The 24,706-nt window shown below is 38.1% G+C and overlaps 1 protein-coding gene across 2 annotated transcripts in view; it reads right to left on the reverse strand.

The window, feature by feature from the left end:
* LOC306892925 (thyrotropin-releasing hormone-degrading ectoenzyme-like) overlaps window positions 1-24,706 on the reverse strand; it is an 80,170-nt gene that overhangs the window by 21,436 nt on the left and 34,028 nt on the right. For both annotated transcript variants that reach the window (XM_079454327.1, XM_079454326.1), the window contains 5 exons: window positions 23,116-23,229; window positions 16,312-16,449; window positions 15,212-15,277; window positions 4,004-4,069; window positions 1,124-1,311 (listed from right to left, as the gene is read on the reverse strand). In XM_079454327.1, the coding sequence (XP_079310453.1) occupies window positions 1,124-1,311; window positions 4,004-4,069; window positions 15,212-15,277; window positions 16,312-16,449; window positions 23,116-23,229 (572 nt within the window). The remainder of the gene's footprint in view (window positions 1-1,123; window positions 1,312-4,003; window positions 4,070-15,211; window positions 15,278-16,311; window positions 16,450-23,115; window positions 23,230-24,706) is intronic.

Below are 24,706 nucleotides of genomic sequence, written 5' to 3' on the forward strand. Positions count from 1 at the left end.
TCTAATTAGACGGAGTATTTTTAAAAAATATTTTTTGCTTTGACATGGCCTAAAATAAGCTCAAATTGAAAACAAAAGTGACATGTATACTTTAAACAACAAATACTTTATATGTAATCTCTATGTCATCTATTCAAAATATAAAAAATATAATCTATAAAAAATCTGTGCTGTCAAAACTGTCAAGTCAAATTAGATACGCCTGTAAAAGTGTTAAAGAAGAAAATGCTTAACGTTGAAATGAGCTGAAAATAATTACGCTGGTGATAATAACCACACAAGTTGTAAAAGGAAGTGTAAAACTGTAGCCGTGAAAACAAAAACTGATGAGTTTACAAAAGGAAATAGATCAAAAGTGTGTGGTGGCTGGTTGAACGCCTTCAACCAAGCATCACATCTGAGTAAAATGAAGTTTGTGTAAAATGAACACTTTTTTGTGTTTATATTGAGTTTGGACCCCCAGATAGACAGCCTGGCCTCTATAAACTTCAAACGCAAGAGCGCATATAACAAGACATGATGTGAAATACTATACATTCAAACTGACCTTATCATTTACCTTTTTCGTTGCTGCCAATGTTTTGTTGTCAGTTAGGCTGTGGGGTTTTATACTTTTACATTCACATTTTCAGTAGTGCCAAATGCCTTGCATTCTGACAGGTTGTCTGGTTCTCAGCTGAAAACCTTCCTGAAGGGCAAAACAAGAAAGAGACGCCTCCTACTTGTATCACAGCTTTGCTATTTCTTATTAGAGTGTGTTTGCTTCAAACGCCTCTGCAGAGGACCACAGCTGTCAGAAAACATGTAAAAGTAGAAGTTCAAAGTGAAGGCGGCTTGAATAAATAAAGTTCAGAAGAGGCGAAATAGCAAATTTCTGCCCAAAAGTCAAGGACTACGTCAGACTGGTCTTTAATCTGACTAGTTTTATGGTTCAATTTTATTTCTCCCAAATAGGATAAACTTTCGACAACCCTCAGAGAAAATCAGTAGGAGTATAACAAATTAATAACAAGCTTTTCTGCTAGATGTTTCAATTGCCTAAGCTGACAGAATGAAGAATACGTGTCAATGAGTCCAATGACTGATATTGCGACCATTTCTCATCATCATGCCGGTGGACTACCTTTTATTGAACAGCTGGGGATTCCGGATCTTGGCATCTGTGTCATACACAAAGTGCTCCTGGGAGATGGTGACAGTGTTGACAAGACTGTCATTCTTGCTGATGGTGACGACAGGGTAACCCGTCTGCAGGGTCCAACGGTCCATGACCTCTGTGATGTTTATGACCTTTCCCACCCTCTGCATGGCCTGCGACACAAAACATCATACACACCTATCACTTTCTTTATTTCATCATGTATCAGCTCAGAGAAAGGTTTCAAAGGAACTGGATTGTAATGGAATAGTGTCAGTCAACTTGAAGCAAGTTAGACTCTTGGTCTGAGGTATAGGGACCACCAAATGCTCTGAGAGAAGAAAAACAGTCAGATTAAACCATTCTGAACAGGGGGCAAAAAACAGACACTTTTGACTGCTTGAGTCAAACCCTCTCGATATAAATTTTCGGCTTCGATTCTGGCTTCATACTGTCACAGAGACATCCCGAGTTCTTCAAATAACACATGGAGGACGTAAAATGCCATATAAATATTTATTCCAGTTCTCCCAAGCCAGTAAAGGGTAAGGTGCTCACAGGTGCCAAAGCATCACAAAAATAAAGAAATGAAAGTTAACAAGTTCAATAAACAAACAAACATTAAGTAATTAATTAATAGCCTTGCATCAGGTCTGCTCCCTCAATCAGAGTACTTTACTGCAGTTACTGCATTCACTACCACCAGTCTTAGCCCTCCGGAACACTCCTCCAGGGGAGAATTTATACACCTGGGTACAACCATTTGTCAGTAATAATCACCTGGGGAAGAAAACAACTATGAACAGGTGATAAATATCCCGGAAAGATATTACCCGATCAAGGAACCCCTTTTCCCTCTGCATACTGGTTTAAATAACAGTCCACACTTCAGTCAGTAAACTTCACCAATAATTAAGTTAACATGAAGGACTTCAAACAATTCCCCCTCCTTTCCCACAATACTTGGTTTCTCCCACTACCCATGATGCAACCCAGGGCAGGTATAAAAATAGTGAGAAAAGTCCATTCCAATCTTTTACTTCACTCAAGATGGCCACTGCCATGCCTGCTGACGTCAGGGGATGGTTAACAGTTTGGGATTACTTAATGTCCTCTGAGTTTGTGCTCAGTTGGCCAGTCTGAGACACAACAGTTTAACTGTAGAAAACATGTGTGGTTAATCCATCTCTCCTGTCGCTGATCCCTCAAGGTAAATAAAGAGATTTAAAAAAAACAAGTATGTGTTCCTGTGTTTTGTGGAAGGGGTAACAAGGGGTCACAGAGGGTAGCTCTGTGACAATACCTTCAATTGATCATTGACCCATATTTCAACTATTGTGTTTTTCCACCCAATATTTACAAACCCAAAGGAAGAAAGGTTGCTCATTATTTTAAGGTCTATTTCTCGCTATTAACAAACCATTAACTATAACTTTTGCTTCAATAAACTCCTAATCTGGCGCTCATTTATAGTTAGTAAAGTATTTGTTAGGTATTGGGTAGGATTAGTGTAGAATATGATCATTTAGAATATGTGCTTTATAAGTACTAACACAACCAATAGGCTAATAATATGCATGCTAATAGGCAAATAGTTAATAGTGAGAATTGGTCCCTACACTGAAGTGTTACCGAAATAATTTTTAATATAAAAATCTATAAAAATGGTAATTATTGTGGATTTTTTGTTGTGAAATCTATGAAATGACATTAAAAAAAATCCAACAATTGGAAATTTAAGAAATCTCGGTTTTAAGGAGACTATAAACAACTGATGATGTTGTGACGTTCTGAATTTTGTTTTACAAATTATTTTCTGCATGGTTTCAGGAAACTACAGTATCTTTGTCCTAGTGAAAATAATTAAAGGAAGTAAAGGCCACTTCAGCGATGGGTCGTGTGCTTGACAAAGGACTTTGTGCCAGATTACTGTAGCAAATTGGATTTCATAAATAGCTAATGAACACAGCACACATCAGTATTCATTAGATGATGGCCTGTCACAGACTATTAATGTGCCTAAATGTCTTGCAAACACAGTCATTCAGAGGGTACAGAGGTCCTGCTCAGTGCTTACACACTAATGTGAATGCCAACACTTTTTTTATGATACTGAAGCAGCTAAATACCATACAGTTCCATTACAAAATATAGTACATTTGGTTTAAAAGCAATCTCATTGATGACAGTAGTAACACTTTATGAGCACTGAGCGAACTCGCTGAGGGTCATGCAACTTCGAATTATCCAGTCAAAGTTCATTTGCAGTATCCACAAACGTGTAGATATCTGAAATTTGATCAGATATTTGGAGCTGTATCTGAACTTCATTAGTAGGAAACATAAAAGTCTAAACCTTAACAGCAAAGCCAAGGCAATTATAAACTTCCCGATAAACTATTAACCAGTAGCGACCCTGGACCACAAAACCAGTCATAAGTCGCAAGCGTACGTACTGTTTCTTTCTAGCAACACGCAAAAACACATTTTGTGGGTCAAATGATTATTTTCTTCTGTCAAAAAACATTAGGTTCCATGAAGATATTTAGTCAATTTCCTACTGTAAATATATCAAAACTTTATTTTTTAGAGTGGATGCAGCAAAGTCACAAACAAAAATGGCAGAGAACATGCTTATAAACTTCACTCGCTGCTGTCCGCAGCTGGGAATTACAGACTCATATTTGGTATCTATTTAAAGATTAGAATATCAACTTCCAGTTTATCTACTCTCCACAACGTCATTACAGCTTTTTACCATTATTACAAAATGTACCCTTATTACTGGTTTTGTGGTCCAGGGTCAATTTAGTTTTACTGTAGATGTGAATACGTGTCATAACAAGATCTGAATATGTATTTTACCTCAGAGAATTTGTTCCACAAGTCATCTCTCGCTGCGTTCCCGTACATGTGCGTCATCAAGTAATCCTGCCAACAGAAATGAGTCAACAAAAGAATAAATTAAATTCAGTTTTCGGCTTTTTACTTTCAACCATTAGAAAAAAACAAAGTGGATTTACAAACGGCTCAGGAATTGTGGATGGTGTCAAATGCATTCAATAACATAATCCTCACGACTCAAAGTCTTATATATGCAAATGAGTACCATCTGTTTGGGTGTGATTGGCTGTCAGTTCAAGACATGCTTATAAGCAGACCTATTAGAGGCTAAGTATGTGTTTGCATCAGCATGCTACAGGATTGGAAAGATAATATACATTATTATACGGCTCGTTGGAATGCTTGATTCTGATTGGCCAGTCGCGTCATTTGCAGGTTCGTTATTACCAGAGCCAATGAAAGAGAGTCAAGTCAACTACGATGACTCCAATGGAACAGTTTTTTCACAGCAATGGCGGTCCATGAAGGCTGTCAAAAATTCCCGGAAGATACTAGTATTGAAGCTGCGTCTAAATAGACCAACTGAGGAAAACTTCTAACCCATTAAAAGACGAAAGCCATTTAATGAATAAAAAAATTAAAGAAATGAAGCATTTAAAGAGAAAACATAACTTCATGGAACTATCCGAAAGCTCCATGAATCACGCTCCGGCGTTTTACACTTTCGTTTGCGGAACTCTCTCTCTCAATGGCTCTGATTATTACCAGATAACAACCACTCAAAACTAATACCACAGGGTAACCCGAATGCAGCAAATCATTTCGACCGCATATTTTAAAAAGGGCCGTTCACGTTATAACGAAAACTACAACGTTAGTTATGATTATAAAAATAGCTGATAAATGATAAATCATACTGTCAGACAGTTTCTGGCAGATAATGTTTTACTATTGGTGATCGCAACGCAGCTTTTATGTAAGAATTAAAGACTGTAGTGATTGGAAAGCATTGTATTTAGGGCAGGATATTATATCTATGTAACGTTTATGAGTCAGCAAGCTTTACGTGCCGGACATGAGCGCACCTTCAGCCGTCAGAGAGAGCATCCAGCCTTTGCTGTCACAGCCTATTTAGGATAAAAGACGTGCCGGAATGAAAACGAAAGCATCAGCAGGTCATCTACATTCATTTTAGTGACTGAGAACACTGCAGCGTGCAGAATTAAAATAAACATAAAATAATTGTTATCGTCCGTTGGTGTGGACGCAAATATAGTTATAGTTACAATTATAACGTGAACTTAAAATTATGGCAACTTGTTAATATATTAAAGCCACACCCCTAACCTTGCCCTAAACCTAAACTTTATGAATAAAAAAGTTTTAAATACATTTTATTGAAAACAAATGCCTTTATGATCTGTAATGTGATAGAAAATGTAAAAAGGCGTATTCAGCAAGAGTTGGCTATACGCTATACAGACCTTAAGCCACTGGAGTAGATGTTTGAAATGGTGTCATTTAAATGTGGACCTAGTGTAAATAGTATCCACCTTTAATTAAAGTGGTATGCAAAAGTTTGTTTCAAATAAATCCATAGATTTTCAATGATGTTAAGGTCTGGGGACTGGGATGGCCATTCCAGAACATAGTACTTGTGCTTCTGTATTGTACTTGTGAATTCCTTGGTGGATTTTGAACAGTGCTTAGGGTCATTGTCCTGTTGAAAAATCCAACCTGGCGTAGCTTCAACTTTGTGACCGACTCTTGAACATTCTTGTCAAGAATCTGCTGATACAGAGAGGAATTCATGTGGCCCTTTCCCATACCTGTGCTAGCCATGCAGCCCCATAACACAATGGACCCTCCACCAAATTTCACAGTAGCCAAAAGGTTCTTCTCATGGAGTTCAGTGTGTTTTTTTAGCCAAGCATTGCAAGCCTTCGACACGAGTGAAACCTGCCTCAGCATGCTTGAGCCCCAAGCAAGTGATTCGGGTATCATGGCCGTCAGACTCCGGGACGAGTCTGTCGCACCCAAGGATACAGCTACGAGGCATGCTCGTAGCCGGAGGGACTTACCTCTTAAGGTCCGTAGCCTTCTGCCGAAACGCCCAGGGGAAGTCCACCGAAAGGGGAAGTCCGCTGCTCCGCGTCATAAATCCAGCAGGTTAAAAGTTTTCTCGAAGTCGAGTATCGCGTGTAGCATCAGCAAACACACAGGTTCCGAAGAACAAAGGATAAGTGAATGACCGCCGCCATCTTCCTTTATACCCGTATGTACGGGGCGGAGACTGGCGTGCGCGTGCCATTCGCCAAGCCCATTGGCGTTTTATAATTAATTATCTCGGAGAAGGTAGGTTCTCAAGATCAAACCCCAGTCAGTCTCTCACAACGTCGAGAGACCGACTGAAGGGGAACTCTATTTTAGTCTCATCTGACCACAGTTTTTTTGGCTTGTCCTGATGTGCTTTGCATACCTCATACAACTCTTCTTGTGACGAACACTCAGGAAAGGCTCTTTGCACATCACCTTTCCAATGAGCTTTACCTGGTGCAAAGTACGCTGGATTCTGGAACGATGAACAACTACACCATGAGCAGACAGATGTTCTTGTAGTTCTCTGGAGGTGATCTGTGGCTTGTCTGTGATCCATCTAACCATCCTTAGCCTGTGCCTTTCCTGTATATTTTCGGCCTACCACATCTTTCCTTCACAAGGACTGTTCTTGTGGCCTTCCACTTCTGCACTACATTTCTGACTGTGGAGACAGACAGTCCAAACCTTCCAGATAATTTCTTGTACTCTTCTCCTACTTCATAATAATGAACAATCTTATTTTTTAGGTCTGTGGAGAGTTGTTTAGAGGCCTACATGTTGCCACACTCTAAGAAAGAACGGAGGACAAGCACAGCCAGCAATTACCTATGTTAAACAGCCTTTTTCATGTCTTTGAAGGTCTCACAAGCTAATCAAAGCAATTTTGTGTTGCAACCTGCCAGGTATAAATCCCTACAGGTCTTGAAATGAATGCGATTAAAAGGGTGCCCAAAGTTTTGCGCATTCCATTTTTGAAATTTTATTTTATTATAATAAAACTATGTAATGCTACACTAAGAATTTCGGTCTGGAAAACACTCAAATGTCTACATCTCTGTAGGAAAACAAATCTTGTTGCTGTGATCTAATCTTATAAAGGTAGATCAAATTATCATGAAAATTCAGAAGGGTGCCCAAACTTTTGCATACCACTGTATTTAATTTATACCGTTTCCCTTTTTCTTTTGCTCAATGTCAGGGGTGCTGCAGCACCCGCAGCACCCCCACTTCCCGCGGCTATTTACATATCCAAAGCAACCATGGCCATTAACATGGCATCAAGTCCAAATAGCAAGATTTGGTTAAGGATGAGTCTGCCAAAACGGCAACTCAATGTAACCTTTTCAGCAAGGAGTAAAATAAATTATAATACTTCCAGATAAAACATCAGACCATTATGCAGAGAAATGTGTGTTATCAGTAGTGTGTGCTGCTGAAGCTACATCACCCACAGGGGTTTCACTAATTCATTAAATTAAAGACTTTAATTAAAGACTTACTCAAAAATGCCTTTTAACACAAACTGTTTAGTGCTGGCTCTTAGAACCATTTGCTTATAATGTTTCCTTGTCACATTGGATCAAATAAACTGCAGAATACATTCTAAAAACACTATACTGTTGTCTTTAGTGTCTCTATTTGCCCTGGTGGCCCACATGAAGAAAGAGTTTGATCCTTGAGTGGACATTTATCATTCATCTGATAAGAAAATCTGAAGGCAACATCTTTTCTACAGCCTGAGATTCCTCGATAACTCTCGAATGACCGTGATAGATAAACCCCTCAACAGTAATAGCAGACCATCCAGGTATTTCGCGCCTGCCGTTTTTTACATACTGAGGATTTGGACATACTATTCATGCCTTATTTTCGCCTGTTATAGAGTATGCAAGTTTGGAAGCAGGGATGCTTTATATTGCTCTTACTTTTAATATACAGATGACAAAGAGTTTCGCTTGCCAAAACCAAACTTTGTATATACATTCTTCTAAACATGTTAAATTCACATGCTCATCGTGAAGCGATTCCCTAGAGGCACAATATGCCAATGGATCTACAATGCTTGGGTACAACATTTAATTAAACGAATCAGATATAACAACCACATTTGTAATCAGCCCATGGATGCTGGTTATCCAATTTGCTTACAAAAGAGAACCAAAAGATTGATCGCTTTTGATATGCGAGTCCCCTGGAGCTAAAACATGAGTTCTCCACAAACATCTTTATCACAGAAGCCAAAGCAGATCATAAATAATTCATCATTCATTATCCCAAATGGGTTTCCTTCAAAAGCGACATAAGGAGAAAGATGTGGACAATTTCCCTGCATATGAAATCACATTTTCAGCAATAGAAGTGGATCATTCTATTCCTCCCATCAATCAGAAAGAGACAGACAGGCTTTCCGTAAAAAAGAGGAAAGATGGAAGAAGTGAGAGAAGCAGTTAAACACAGTCCAAAAAAGCCAGCGGAGGCCACAGGAAGACCAACAAATTTATCACACACACCCTGCGAAATTGAATAAAGGTGTATAGTCATTTAATGTGTGTTCAGACCAAAATTCCTGACCATTTACACTGCTGGGATCTCACATGGTGTCAGGAACATCTTGAGCACTGACACACAAGACTATGGACCATTGAATCCATGGAAGAAGCATCCCGCAGCTCACATACAGAGGATGAAAATAAAGCCTGATGCGCTGACGTTTATTTCTCCAGGGAAATAACACACTTTGTCTTTCCCCACAGGGCTTTTTACAGGTCATAATAAACATTTTTCACATTTTGAGATGATAAAAGTGGGGTTTATAAGTGGACAATGACTGCAATGAGACACCAACAGTTTTACAGAACAACTGCAGGTTCGCCTCCACACAGCTGTCTGATCTTATAAACTCATTCAGACCTCATTTATGACTCCTTTTGTAACAAAAAACGTCCATCTGCCTGTCTTCACCAACCCATCAGGCATTTGCCAATAAATGCCCTCGCGGATGCCCTTAAACTCACACACAGAGAGCGAGAGATTGAGATTTTAAGCCCTTTTTATTACTGTGGCTCATATTACAGTGCACATTTAATAAATCCAATACATTATTAAACCAAAAACAAATCTATACAATATTTGTAAAAAATAACTTGTCTTCAACAACTGAGCATATAGGGCACCATGACTACACTATCTTAACTCGAAACTCAGAAGATCATTTGTTGATTTGTAAAAGTAAAAATCAACTAAAATACGAGATTTAACCAGGTTGAAAACCAAAAATACAAAATCATCACCAGCTTTCCTTCAACCTTATTTGTCCCTATTCATGTATATAGCCAGTTTAAACAACTGACTGGTAAAAATTTTACTTTGCACAAACTTAAAAGCAAAAATGAAAATCAACATTGTAAAAGTCTCATTGAAGGAAAAAAGATACCTTCCAAAACTTCAAACAAAGACCTAAATCTTTCACATTCTTTAAAAGCACGAAAGACCTTTTCTCTTTTAAAACAAAATGGACACTCTTTACTAACATCCGGATAAATAACTGAAATAAAATGATGTAGTGTCCGAGTGTAACAATGTGTGCGTTTTGTAAGACAAAGTCCAAACCATGAACGGTACGATTATTGTCCCTTGAAATGTCAAAACGAGCTCCGTTGAGTAAAGGTTCCTCCAAAAGCCATTGAAGGGAAATAATTGTTCGATCTCTCTTGAGATCTAATAAACTACATATCTTAAAAAGGTTCCGATAAAATACTGGCAGTCTATTCAGATTCACTTTAAGAGGGTTCATGAAAATAAGGACTTTGTCCAACCCTAGTCCTTTAGTTTTGTTCAGAATAGAGCAAGATACGGCTCTCCATCCATCTTTTGAAGATCCAAACAAACCCTGCCTAACACCACTACAAAATTGAAAAGGATTGCATTAGCCACCGTTTATCTTCAGTACACTTTCGACAATACCATAGAGAACTTTCACTTTCTTAATAAAATCATGTGTGAACCCCAAAGCTTCCAGAGTTTTCCACAAAAATGTATATTCTACCTTATCGAAAGCTTTATCTTGATCTAGGGAAGTAGCCCTATATTCAAATTGACCAATTTGGAGACATCAAACAGGTCCCAAATAAAGATCACATTATCAAAAATGTATCTTCCAGGAATACAATAAGTTTGATCGGGATGCACTACCTGGTTTATTACTTTAGACAATCTACTCTTCGAAAGCAATTTATAATCGGAACAGAGTAATGAGACGGGGCGCCAATTTTTTATTCCTAAAATGTCTCCTTTTTTAGGGAGAAGAGTAATGACTGTCCTTCGACTACTCTTTGGAAGTAGACCTGCATTCAGGCTTTCATTTAACACTTAAATCTTCCCCTATTTCAGACCAAAATACTTCATAGAATTCAATTGGTAGTCCATCAATCCCCGGAGCTTTCCCGGATTCCATGTCTTTAAGGGCCATATGTAATTCTCCAAGACATAAATTGCTCGACTTTGTTAGCACTTTTCGACAGTTGGGGTAGAAAAAACTCACTTTCACCATCACAGGTCTTCATAGAAAGTACAAGCTCTGGTTCGTATATCTGCATGATTAGACAAAATCGTCCCGTCCACAGAGCGCAAAGCATGTAAAAAACGCTTTTGGCCATTCTTCTTCTCTAATCTAAAAAATACTTAGATGGTGTATTCATCTGTTCTATGTTTAAATGTTTCAAATAAAACTGGTAGAATAACAATTTTTTTTAAATAGTCAACTGGTGTTTAAAACCATAAAAACGATCCAATCTAGCTAGAGACACAAACTTATCAAGGGTGTGAGCCCATGTATGTTGTCTTTGATCATTATGAAACTGTCTCCAAATATCTTGTAATTCGTTAACCTGTATCAACTTAGCAAGACATTTACGAGAAGGCATGTGATTTCTATCAATGTTACTTTCTGTGCGGTTAAAATCTCCTCCGATAAATAATAATCTTCTGTTCAACAATTTTTGTTGAATTTTTTAGCGTAGAATTAAGAACCTCTAAAAAAAAGAAAATCCTTTCAATTGCTAAAGTCGGAGCATAAACACAAATAAAGACAAAAACAGAATCTTAATAAACTGCTTTTACTTTCAAAAGTCTTCCACCTATGATCTCGTCAACAGCCATGCTCCACGCTTACGCAGACACCCCCTCCAAAAAAAACCTCAACACGAGCAACATGTTTGCTACCCAACATGCACTCCACTCAGAGAAAGAGAAAAGGATAGAGAGAGAGATGGTTAATGGTAGTCTGGGTGTCGAGTACAACGTGACTGCTGGTGATGCATTCTGAACACAGAGCTGTCTGTCTGATAGCTTTAATTATGCAGAGACACGGATGAGGAAAGAAGCTACAGAGAGAGAGAGAGAAAGAAAGAGACAGGGAGAGAGAGATTTAGATTTTTAACATAAACATTTATTCAATCAATTACAGTGACAAGAAGCTCAAAAGAAAAAAACGATAAAACTCACATCAGACCAGCGCAAAGTTAAAAATAAAATCTTCCTCCACCACTGCACAAAGTACTTCATTGAAACACCACTGTAGTTTCCAAGACAACAACAGAACATCTTGGCCATGTCAATTACTTATTCTATTTCTGAAATGTAAATTGCTATTTTTACTTGGGTCCAACCATACAATTGATAAACTGCCATTTGAATCTTTGATTGCAAATAAAAGCATTAAAAGTGAAATTTTCTCCAAAACCTAAAAACGACAGTCCCGACAAAACAAAAAAAGGTTCAAGCCTGTTACACCCCAGAAAGCAATAAAAGATTCTCCCTTACCCTGCAATTATTTCGATGTGTCCCAGCTTTACAGTCTTTGTGCCCTAATGTCCAATCGACCTCCCATGTCTAGGTAGTCCTCCAGTAACCAAAACAGGGAATTAGCTAATCCTGGTCTTCTAGAAGTAAACAAGCCCCAAACCTTAAATCTTTTTTTGTAAAAATCAGGTAATCCATTCAGGTGTAATTTGTAAGCATCCACATAAAACAAAGTGGTGTCCATTCCAAGTCCATCCACTCTTTGGAGTATGATTTTGACTAAGTTCCTCCATACTCAGTCCACAGAAATTGTTAAAAGTCTCTGAATAAATTGCAACTGGGATGTTGCATGTATGCTGACCAAAGACACCAGGTTTTGTCCACCTTCCTCCATCGGCAAAAATAGTACACCCTGAGGTGCCCAGTATAACTAAAAACAAATTCCACTAATCTTGCTTGCAGCTGTGGTAACAATCCAGTGGGAGGTTCCACGCAGTAGAGTCTGTGCCATAAGGTTGATGCTAGAAAGTTATTAATTATTAACACTCGCCCTCTAAAAGAAAATTGAGAGTGTATCCATTTCCCTTTATTGAGTCTAACCTCCATTCTTTCCATTATTCCATTCCGATTGTTTTGGTGCACAAATCCCAAGATACACTCCCAAATATTCTTCCAAGTAAACCCACCATTTAAGGTTGGAGTGCCAATTCTCCATTCATTAGTAATCAAAGCATCACTTTTCAGTTTAATTAAACTGAGGAAATTATACCAAAATCATTAACAATGTACACATCCTTTTGCCCAAAACCATGACATCATCCGCATACGCTGATAGTTGATGTTGTACCATGTCATTACAAAACACGAAACCATCAATTCTAGCATGCAGCATTCTTAACATAGGCTCAATGGATAAATTATTTAACATCCCAGATAGGGCACAGCCCTGACTTCTTATGCCCCTTCCTATCTTCAAATGGGCACTTAAACCATCATTAACTTTTCAGTACGCTTTCAATATCCTGATACAACACTTTGATCATTCCATTAAAAGTTGACCCAAAGCCTCTAGGGTGTTCCAGAGGTATTGATGCTTCTCTCTATCAAAAGTTCTGGTCATTTGAAACAAAACCTAAATCAAGACCATGATGACTAGAAATATCTAAAACATCTCGAACAAGACAGATATTGTCTGAAATAGACCTGCCTGGCACACAATAGGTCTGATCAGGGTGAATGGTCTATCCCATCACATCTTTTAGTCTGTTGGCCAGAGCTTTAGAGATAATTTTCAGATCAGAACCCATTAAACTTACTGGACGCCAGTTTTTAAGTAGTAACCACTTACTGGACGCCAATTTTTAAGAAGTAACCACCGCCCTCCTGCCAAACTTTCGCTAAGGACAGCCAGGAAGTCTTAACCCATCACTCCCAAAAAGGTTCTGTAAAACTCTACAGGAAGGCCATCAATACCTGGTGCTTTACCAGGTTTCATATCTCCCAGAGCTTTTAAAAGCTCTTATCCAGAGAGAGGCGTATCAATCTTTTTTTTGGAGTCCTGTAAAACATTAGGTTAACCTTCATAAAAACTGGCAGTTAACTCTTCATTCTCTTTAAATTCACTTCTATACAACTCAGCATAAAATTGCAAAGCCCTTCTTCCTATGGCAACAGGTTCTCTCGAATCCTGCCCACTTTCAGAGCGTATGGAGTGCATAACACGAATTGCCAGACCAAAAAATAATCTAGATGGGGCATCCATTTGTGTTAGCTACTGAAAAAGTGACCTAACCAAAGCTCCTTGTGTTTCTGTACCCAACAGGTCTACTAGAGCAGATTTCGTACATTTGAGCGCATCAATTGACCTTTGTTCCCCCCGAGCTTCAACCAGATTCTGTAAATTAGTAATTTCAAGTTTCCTAATTGAACGTGCAATGTCACAAAAGACATTAAAAGCGCACGGTTGACATAGCATTTTTATTTGAACTTTCCCACAATCCCACCATCGACGTAGGTTTTAAAAACAATTCTTCTTAAGTTAAAACAATGTTACTTCTTCTTAAAGTTTAAAAAGGGAAACATTGAAGAGCCAATTTGCACTTTTAACTTTGACATTTACTATAAACACTTGACATAGAACTAAAGAATGATCAGTAAAACCAACCGGAGTAATTTTAAACAGTTCATACCAGTGTTAATGAAAGATGGGACATTGGACAGAATTATCTTTCTTGCAGATTGTGTTAGCGGCATAACAGGAGTAAAAGTATCTCGGATTACAACTCCACTCTGAACTGCATTGTTTACCTTTTCTAAGGAATCAAAGAAAATAATCACAGGGCCATTCATTCAGGAAGCAGATACTATACTATCATAGCCAACAGCTTCCCCAACAGCCAAAGCACACTCTTCAACGGAACAATTCATGGCAGGCACGATTTTTTGCCTTGCCTGCACGAAAATTTCTCCAACCTTTGAGCTGACGCCGCCATAGCCAACTAAATGGACTAAACAGCCAAAGCAAGTCGTTCAACACTAAACACTTGTAAAAACAAAACTAATAGAAATAGTGTGAAGGTATAAAAAAGGACTCACTCACAGGCAAACTCTGCCCACTCACTTCCCAGCATACACTCAGAGAGATAGAGAGAGAGAGAGAGAGAGAGAGAGAGAGAGAGAGAGAGAGAGAGACAGAAAGAAAGAAAGAATAAAGAAATCCTGAACAGAGAAAGAACAACAACAAATGAGTAACAATAAGTAGAATGAAATTGCGCCTCTTTGCCTATTTTCGATTATCTGGGAGGGACGCATGGTGATGCGCTACTAAGATAGCGACGACCGGTTCCTCCCACTTTAGGCTTCAAAAAAGCCCATCAGAGACCTATCGGTGAAGTCATGGACACAACGTCCATGTTTTATTCCGTCTATGCACCTCATGCATGATCATTCAAACACTCAAAACCAGAACAATGTGAAAGTGCTTGTGAATTGAACATTCGGTGAGACAATCATGTTTTACGTGGATTTAATTGTAACGCATTTAGCTGTCCTGTCAACTTTAATTACAGCATTAAACGAGAACACGGCTCTAAAAAAAACCTTCAGGCAAGAACCCAAATTAAAAAGCATTGAACGTATTGTGCCACAACCCTATTAAAGTTGTAATTACGAAGCAAAATGCATAATTCATACACAGAGCTCTATAAGCATATTTTTAAGATAGCAAATTAAAATGTCTGCAATGTAAAAGCATCTGCGCGACCATAAAAATAAATGATGGAAGAATGAAAACAGAAAACGCAGAGAAAAAGAGAGGAACTACTGACTTACATTGAGTCCTCTTTGGAATACCGGCTGTCCCATGAAATTAGCCAGCATACGGATCAGAGCTGCTCCCTGCAGACACACAATAAACATGCATTCAAAAGAAGATTCACAAAGACAATATAAATCAGGATTACATTCAATTTCTGTATTTATTTTACTTAAACTTAAGTTTAGAAAAATTTGAATATTCCTTTAAGTTGACATGACTAATGTCAGAGAAAATGCACATTATCTGGCAGGTCTGCAGGTCAAAGCAAAAAAAATAAAACTAGGATACTGTTTGTGCTGTTCGTGTGTTATGCTTCTTTTTATTAACAGATTAAATAAGTGTGATAGACATTAGTGTTAATAAACTGAAAACAAAGAACAACTGGGTTGGGTAGTTATTTTAAGTGTTTTCTAAAAAGAAAAGAGGTAATTAAATAGATTTAATTGAAAATAGATCTAAATTTACTTTTTAACTGTGCCTTTAGAGTCGCCTGAGCAAAAAAACACACAATCTCTCAGTGGAACACTTTCTGTTCTGTACAAAAAAAAACAAGCTTTTAATTAAACTATTTTTCTTGTGTATCAGAAGAGGAGGATACAAGTGTAACAGTATTTCATTCAGAATTCACAGAGATAAACTGAAAACAACTTAAGACCTGAAAGAAGAACGCTTAACAAATCCAGGCCTTTAATAAAAGATAAAGCTTATCCCGTAAAACACACACAAACAGTGATTTCTGGACACTGGAAAGCAATTGTTTTCTGTTTTACTAGCTGGCCACAATAACAACCATATCAAGAAGTGAGATATAGAACAACCTTTGATGGCGTAGTTTCCTTAAGGCAATGTTTAAAACACACCCTAAGCCTGAATTTTTTCTTTACTGTTCGACGTGATCTGATTTTTCCTTTAAGCCACGGATGACGAAACGGGTGAAAATGAAGATTTCAACTGAATGAGGGAGACCCGATATGACCCACAGAGCAACTATCATAAGTGGTGTCTGAAACTCACATTTTGTTCTGAAATTTAGATATTTTTCAAACCAAAAGCATCACCAAAATATAATGAAGGTTTGCTTTTAAACACAGTAAAACAGACAACTAAGACTCGCCTTCTTATACGCAATCCAGTCAAACACCCGGTCGATGTCTGTGGCTTCATACACTTCTTGAGAGATTGGATGAGAGCTAGCCAAACCGTCCAATAACATCACCTCATGTAGAACATCAGTCAGAAATCTCTGGTTCTCCTGTAAATAAGAGAGAGAAAGACATTAGTCCAATTTATAATTTTTTACACGGTTTAAAATCTCATCAATTAATACAATACCACGAACTCTCATATAATCCATAAAATGTGCTTCGTCAGTCATATAGTTTTCATATGACTAATTTAAAAGTGTCAGTCCGCCAGTTACTGTAAATGAGAATGAATTAAATATGAATCATATGAATTATAAATGAAAGCATTACACTGCATATTCAGAACATCTTCATAATGGGCCCACCATGCAGCAAAATCTCTGTGTTGACTGATCACATTCACAATGACAGTTTAAATAAAAACTACATCAAGATTTTATTATTCTACTTATTGTTCAAATGTATTTTATAACTGTGGTTAAGTAAGAGAAAGCTAGCAAACTTTCAGGTTTAGCTTTGATTCTTGAAATTCTTTATAACACCTTTACACTTGAATAATTCACACTCATTATAGCGTTGGTAGCTTGATTAAAAATCCTATTTAAAACAATAAATCAAGAGACCAGCATATTTTAATATAGGGATTTAACAAACACAAACGGCACACTGAAAATAATCCAGAAACAAATATTATTCATGGCCATTATTAGTCACTACAACAAATCCTCTATACCAACAGTGAGCAAATCTTAACACGCAGACTAAACCTTTAAGCACAGATCAAATTAATACATTTTACTAAGTGAACCAGATTTATCACCTCATAAGTGGCGAATCACATTTCAAATATCTAAAGCGCGCGGAAAACGTGAACCACGCTGCTTTCTCTAGTCAAATGACCCTCTAAATTTTCCATTTCGATGCGGCACCGTATGCACGTCGCGACCACGTAGCTCCCTATTTGCACAGGCCTGCAGCATGTCTTCATTTAAAATAACGAACTTGCGCACTAAAGACCAAAGCTGATATAATACCTATTGATAAATTAGTTACATATTACATGTATGAGCAAACTGGCAAGATATGCTTTGCGTCCCTGTGATGTGATAAGCGTACCTTCTTCAGAGAGCAGACATTTTAAAGGAGACTTTCAGCAAACAATTCTGTCATCATTTACTCACCTTTGAGTTGTTCCAAATGTGTAAACATTTCTTTGATCTGATGAACCCAGAGAAAGATATTTGTGATAATTATTATTACCAAAAAGATCCTAACACCCATTGAGGCCCATGGTAGGAAAAATTACTCTGTCATTGTATTTCTTAGTTCTGTTGAACACAAAAGAAGATATTTTGAAGAATGTAGCATAGACCGCGGAACTGGGGGGCCAGGGGGGCCACGGCCCGGGCAACTTTTGTACTCTGACAAACTATCTTATATGAATAAAAGCCTAAGTTGTATCAGTGTTTTTACGAGCCAAACAATACTAGTCACCACACAGCTTCACTCACTCTCACCAACTGCTGCCGGTAAAAAAACTCACACTGACTGCTGCATTTTGATTTGAAATTAGTGTGCATTGTTTATCAACTAAGACGTTACGTCGACGTAGTTACTAGGTCTGTCATGTGAGAGCGTCATCGCGAGCTAACGGCGGGCACCTGTTTAACCGCTGGCGGCATTACCAGGCTGCGACAATGAAGGGACAGAAGACAATGTCTGATTTTTACAAATAAACTGGCAAAACAAAATGAGCAAACTACTCGAGCTTCCACTGTGGCCTCAACAACAGATCCGGAGCGTCCATCTCCACCACGGACTCCGACGAGCCCTGGCTAACTGCTCTCCTCCGGCTTCAAGCCACGCTACCGACGGCCACTGTACAAGTGAGTGCTGCGAGGGGATCTCAAAAAAACCCTGCTGTTCTTATGAAGACCAAAAAGGTACCGGGGACTGGGTCTTCACAACAAGCAAGATCAGTTCAATATCAGTGGTTCAAAGATTTTAACTGGCTGACATTGTGTGAAACAAGCGGGAACCTTTACTTGTTTTGTGGGTGTGTGTGTCTGTGCGGCTCTGCACATCAATCTGATTATGAGTCTTGACTTGTGACAATAATGACTATAATGTTGATTTAGATTCAAGGCAGCAAGATGAGTTGTGGTTGTGGACTGGACTGGATGTACTTTATGTGTTTGCTATAGTTTCATCTCTGCGTTTATGTGTAAATACGCTTGGCCTGTTGTGTGTGAATGTTAGAGTGGGATAAGAGGGGTTAATCTGAGGAAGCATGTGTGCGTGTTCATCATGTGTGTACTGTAGATTTGACTGTGTGGTGTCGGAATAAAATAAAGTGCTCCGCAACGTTATTTAATATATCAGTAATATTGTCTGTTTCAATGCATATGAGCCCCCACCCCTTCCGTGTGATTGCAAATGATGGCCCCCCTTGTTGAGATGCGTACCGCGGTCCATGGAATGTAAGACAGCAAACCGTTCTGTGGCACTTTTGACTTGCCTTGTTTTTTTTCTACTATTGTAGTCAATGGGTGTTGAGATCGGTTTAGTTATAAGCATTCTTCCAAATATCTTTCTCTGTGTTCATCAGAACAAAGAAATGTTTACAGATTCAGAACAACTCGAAGGTTAGTAAACGACTTTAAGTTGTAAAGCAACAGCTGTTATGTGTGCAAATATAACTATATATAATGTTACAGTTATCTCAAAGCCTTAATGTATCCCTCGGATGCATATTGCAGACCTTTCTGTCCGAAGTCAGCATGCAATTTTTCCAGAAATTCTTCACTATTTCCCAAGGGGGTGCACACATCTACACTGGGAGTGCAAAGCTTGTTGGACATAGCAAAACGAACGAAGGGGGGCGGGTTTTGCGAAGGGCCAATTGTACTTTAAAAGTAAAACCTGTTGTGATTAAACAAACATAATTTTGCCAAGCCACTCCATCTTATTCTGAAGTTCTGCTGAAGCATGTTAATGAAACTACATGAGGCATAAAATAGACTTGCATAAAAGTAGAGCAGACAAATACAAATCGATACAGGTTTTTACATTGTTACCCCTAGTCCTATATTCAATTTGATCTTTGGTTGTTGGGTGACTTTTCGCCTTATTCGTAAAATTAATCTTAATAAAAATCTTGTATGCCTTTGAAATAAATGTGCTCTTGCTCGACTTCCATCCACTTTCTGTTACTAAAGCCAGCAGCTAATGAAGGGTGAAATTCCTTACAATGGTATTACGTCTGTGGTCAATAACTTCTAGATACATTACATAAAAATGAACGTGCGCTGCTTAATGGCCTGTTGCATACATTTTTCCTTCATATTTATCTTCAGATAGAAGACAGCGACTTTTTTCTGGAATCATTAAATCAGTGGGAGAGTGAGAGCTACACTTCAGCTGGCCTGATTTTATAACTGTCTAGTTCTGTTCAGTCGTCTTGGAGAAATGCCTGATGGGTAACCAGCTTTCCTGTGAGTCTCCATGGAAACCAGATGTGAGGTTGACATGATGAATATGAGAAACAGTTCAGATTTTATGAGCAGCTCAAGGACCTGTAACCCATTTAAATGACCTCTTAAACAGCCCAGTCAAAGTTAAGACTCTCTTAAGTGTGAAATATTCATACCGTGGTGGAAAAACGGTTATAGATGCTCTATCTGAAGTGTTTCTTCTAAAGGCCATGAGATGACAGATCCAATCCCTCTCTAATTTTACCTCCCCGCAGTAAACGGGGTTCTCTGCTTTACTCTTGCCCCGTGACCAAGATGGCTCGGAGAAGGACGTATGAAGTACTGGGACAGATGGAATGGAACGTTCAACGTTTTAATGTGGGTGGGTGTTTTAAAGGTTTTAGATGTTCATTTCATATTAAATATGGATGAACAAAATTTTAGTTTTTAAAAGACGAACGTTCCGACATGTTGTCAATCATTTGTTGGAATATATCACATGTGGACTACATTACTTATCTGATATGCTTGTAGTAACGCAGGTATTTCTTCCACTTATCGTCTTATAAACAAAACATAATATGTATAAAAAACCTCAAGATATCTTCTGTGTTCAACAGAACAATATTCAGAACTACGGTTGATAACATCTTTCTTTGTTTTCAACCGAAGTCCTTTGTACAGGTTTTGAACTTGAGGGTGAACTTTTCATTTAGAACAGCTAAGATATGTCAAGCCGACTAAGCTTCCAGCATGGCCATGCTGGTGTTCAGGTGGTAAGCTAATCGTCAAACGTGACTCTCTAAAACCAGCTCTAAACCTCTATAAAACCAGCCTGCCGTGCCTGCTAAAACCATTAGTAGAGATGTAGTATGTAGGGATGTAGACAGAGACCTATTTATCACGACAGACCTGAAAACGGTTGAGAGAAGATGGATTATCACAATGTATGTTTTGGATGCTACATATTACAAAAATAAAACTGCATATTGGCCTTCAAAAAGCTCTCCTGGATTGTTTTCAGGTGTATTATGATCTTATAATACAGAAACATCACAAAATGATTGTGTTGGCATCTTAGGGAGCACCGGGACCAATAAATGACCTCGTAATTCTTTCTATTATCCACCCTATTTTTGGTTTAAATGTGAGCGCCGCCATCTTTGAGCTGTTTGGGTTTAGACTTCCGGTGAGCCTCTGTAGCTAATGGCAGTCGTATTGCAGGTGAGACAAGTGTGCTGTTTTGACTAGCTAGTTAATATTTATTATGGAACCCAAAGGGTCTGCGTAGCTAGAGGTTTCCGTAATAGCCGGTACAAACGTAGAAAATCTCAACAAAACATTTGTTTGGACCTTAATCCCACGCAACAGATCTGAATCTGGATGTCCCGCACCCTATTATCTGCACCCATTATTCATTATTTTAGCCCACTGGATGTCCTTTCTCCTGGACAGTTCACCTTCTTGACTACAATAACTAATAAACATCGTTCAAAGGCAGCCATTTATGGCAAGAGCGACACTAAATGTAGAAACATATCATTGTTATATATCATATATAAACAAAACACATTTAGCACAAATAAATAAACAGTATGCAAATAGTGGTATAATAATATTAGCAGCAGTTAAAATGTAGCTGTTAGCATTTTTATATGTAGCAGTTTAAAACTTAACAGGCTAAAGCAAACCTTCCTGCCAGCGGATCACAGCTGCATGACCAAGTTAACAGTCACAGGACATTACATTTTCAATAATTTGTTAGACACCTTCATCTAAATCACATTTAACGTATTTTCAACACGCTTAACGCTACTGATAACCTAGTTTACCAGGCCATGTAACTATGAGGACTATAGATGAAGTAAACAAGCGATAGAATGAATAACATGAAATAATGAAAAACAGACATAAAAACAGACAGTAATGGGTTAGTATGTTTTTAGAAAGTTGTGATGGATGCTGCAGCTCGCTGGAGACCTCCAGCCGTCTCCACTCTTCCGTTATTAGTTATAAGGATCCAGGAATGTTTGCTCCACTTTGACTGGGATTCACATCTGTTTTTAAAACACAAATTCATTGTCTATGATGTGTACAAACTTTGACCGACTTCCCCACTGTGCATGTAAGTTACTAGTAAGGTACATCTCTGTGCTTTTGAAAGTTGCGCATCGAAGACGTGTCAACTCCAAGAGAAAGTACAAAATAATTGAATGTATCTACATATGATATATCAGGCCACTTCATCCACCCACTGTGCAATACATTGCGGGTGTGATAAATATTGACCAGAGCTGTTTAAATGGTGTTTTGAGCATGCTCCCGTGACACCACTCCCATTGTTCTCTGCCAGCTAATAAAACGGAAGTATCAAGAAAAAAAAGGATGCACGTCACATTGTTTACTTCCATAAGGTGGATACAGCTATGCAGAGCAATCATTGAACTTATTGACTCCTGCAATATGGCGGGTCACTGTGATGGAGGGCACGCATGCAAAAATAACTGAAGTGAGGTAATAAATGAAAAGAGGTGAATAATTACTCATTAAAATGTATGACTTTATATTACAAATGTATAAATGGCACATGTTCATGTTTGTAGTTTTTATATTGTGTGCTTTAGGTTTTGTGTCTCTGTGTGTCAGCCTTAAGTGGTTTTATAAGGCAACTATGCAAAGTTAGAAATCCGTCATTCATATTTAGACTGTCACACAGGTGCTAATATGCTGTCAGTTTTTATTATGTGGTTCATTAAATCATTTTTGCATTTAATTTTCAGACTATAATTTTGTGCCTCACACAGGTGAGAATCAAATTCACTGAATCAAATTTCGTCACTCATGCAAGGCGGAATCAAATTTAGTCAATCGAATTATGTGACTCACACAGGTAAGAATCCAATTTAGTGAATCAAATTTGTTATTTCCACCAGTACAGAAAGCTTTGCTCTATCTGTAACACTGCACTATTATGTAGCCCTCCCCTAATCTGACAATTGAGGACAATATACATAAACATACATTTCTTAAAAATGCAATAAAATATGACTGCATGACTATGAAGCAGAAAGTATCCATCAAACGTCAGATTTTAAACATTATCTCAACCTACAATTGTGGCAATAATAACAATTGGGACAGTCAGAATAAACTGATATCTTGTCTTGTTCCCTTGCAATAAATATGCAAATGATGTGAAAACATTACAATCACATTTATATAAGTGTGACATTTACAGGTTGTGTATGTGCTTAGTAAGCAGATTGTGCAGATAACTAGAAAAAATTTAAGAAATCTTACCATGTTCCATTTTGGAAAAAGGAAATCGGTCCCGATGTACTCAAAAAAATTAGCAAATCCCTCCTTTAGCCAAACGTCCTCCCACCAAACAGGTGTGACCAGATCTCCAAACCACTAGAGAAGGGTACACATGAACAAACAATCACCAAGAGAACAAGAGTGACCATTATAGAGATTTAATGACATCATGTAAATGACAGTGTGTAAATCAGGACTACAGGTTGGAAATTATGCTCCATTGAATAGCATCTTACAGCTCTGAGAGACTCAACACTCCAGTCTTTAGAGACGTTTAAATGCTCTCAAACAGTGTGAATAATGGAATACCAATCTGTGATTCAGACACACAGCAGTTCACAGACAAAACCTTGACAAGTGAAAAAGGCTAATAAAGGCTTTGCGGTGGTTAAATTACTATTTGATGCATATGACGATGACCCAGGACAGCGCTAAGCAACTGAGCATATAAAATTTATTGTTGTTCTTGTCAGATTACGCAGTTCAACAACACAAGAACATCAACGAAGAGCAGGAACAGTGAGATCTTGAACAGAGTAACAGTGAAACAGAGGGATTGTGCAGCCCAGGGTTTCCGCTAGGACTTTGTGAAACTGTGGTGCCGGATGACGTCACACACTAATTTACATATGTCACATCGTTTTAATACTGCGTTCAAGACACCTCGGAAGTTGGATTTTCCCACCACATTGGATTAACAAACATTCAAAGTATGTAGTAACATGAATGCTTCTAATGATTTAGTAGCATTAAAACATTACAAGTAACTTTTACAATAAAAGAGAAAAATTTCCGAGAGCCCGTGAAGTTGCAACTTCCCATTTCAATTCTGCTCCCTGATCATTCGCTAGTTGCACAAGATGGCACCGGTGAGCTTTTGGGATGCCAGAGTAAATTCCGGTCGTATAACACTGTATGGGAAAAGGAGGATTTCTGGCCAGGAAATATGGGTGTTTTTTAGATAAAAAATAATAGAGTAATATATAAGCGTTACGACAGATCCTCTTTACATTGCCGAGCAATTCGTTGAGTCAAAACAACTCCATAGTTATACGACCAAAAATTACTCTGTTCAAAGGCGCCATCTTGTGCAACTATTCAATTACAAACAGCTTATTGTCCAATAAAGCCGTTGTCATTTACATATTTCAGTTCTGTTTTATAACAAAGTCCATCATCTTGGTTACATGTTGCATGCGGCTGGAAAACTGCCAAAAGCATTATAGATAATGAAATAAAAAAACATTCATTCGATTAAAAAAACCCAAAGGATCTCAAAACTGATGATGAGTCATATGGAAAATGAAAAACCATGAAGCCCTGAACCTAAATGCCATGTATTGTGCTAAAATGCCAAGCTGCAAATGTCATTTAGGGAGAAGGTTCAGCTGAGTTTATGTCAACCCTTTACCATTCTGCCTCAATTGAAAAACCTATGGATTAAAAAGTAACACAAACAGAAAAGTAAAACCAAAAAGAGATTTGGAAACTAATTTCATGCAGCCGCCATGTTTAAATCGGTGAAAGACAAAATAAGCTACAAATGGTTTGTCCTAGCAATCTTGATATCCTA

Source organism: Barbatula barbatula, assembly GCF_947034865.1.
Source record: "Barbatula barbatula genome assembly, chromosome: 4".
Classification (NCBI taxonomy): domain Eukaryota; kingdom Metazoa; phylum Chordata; class Actinopteri; order Cypriniformes; family Nemacheilidae; genus Barbatula; species Barbatula barbatula.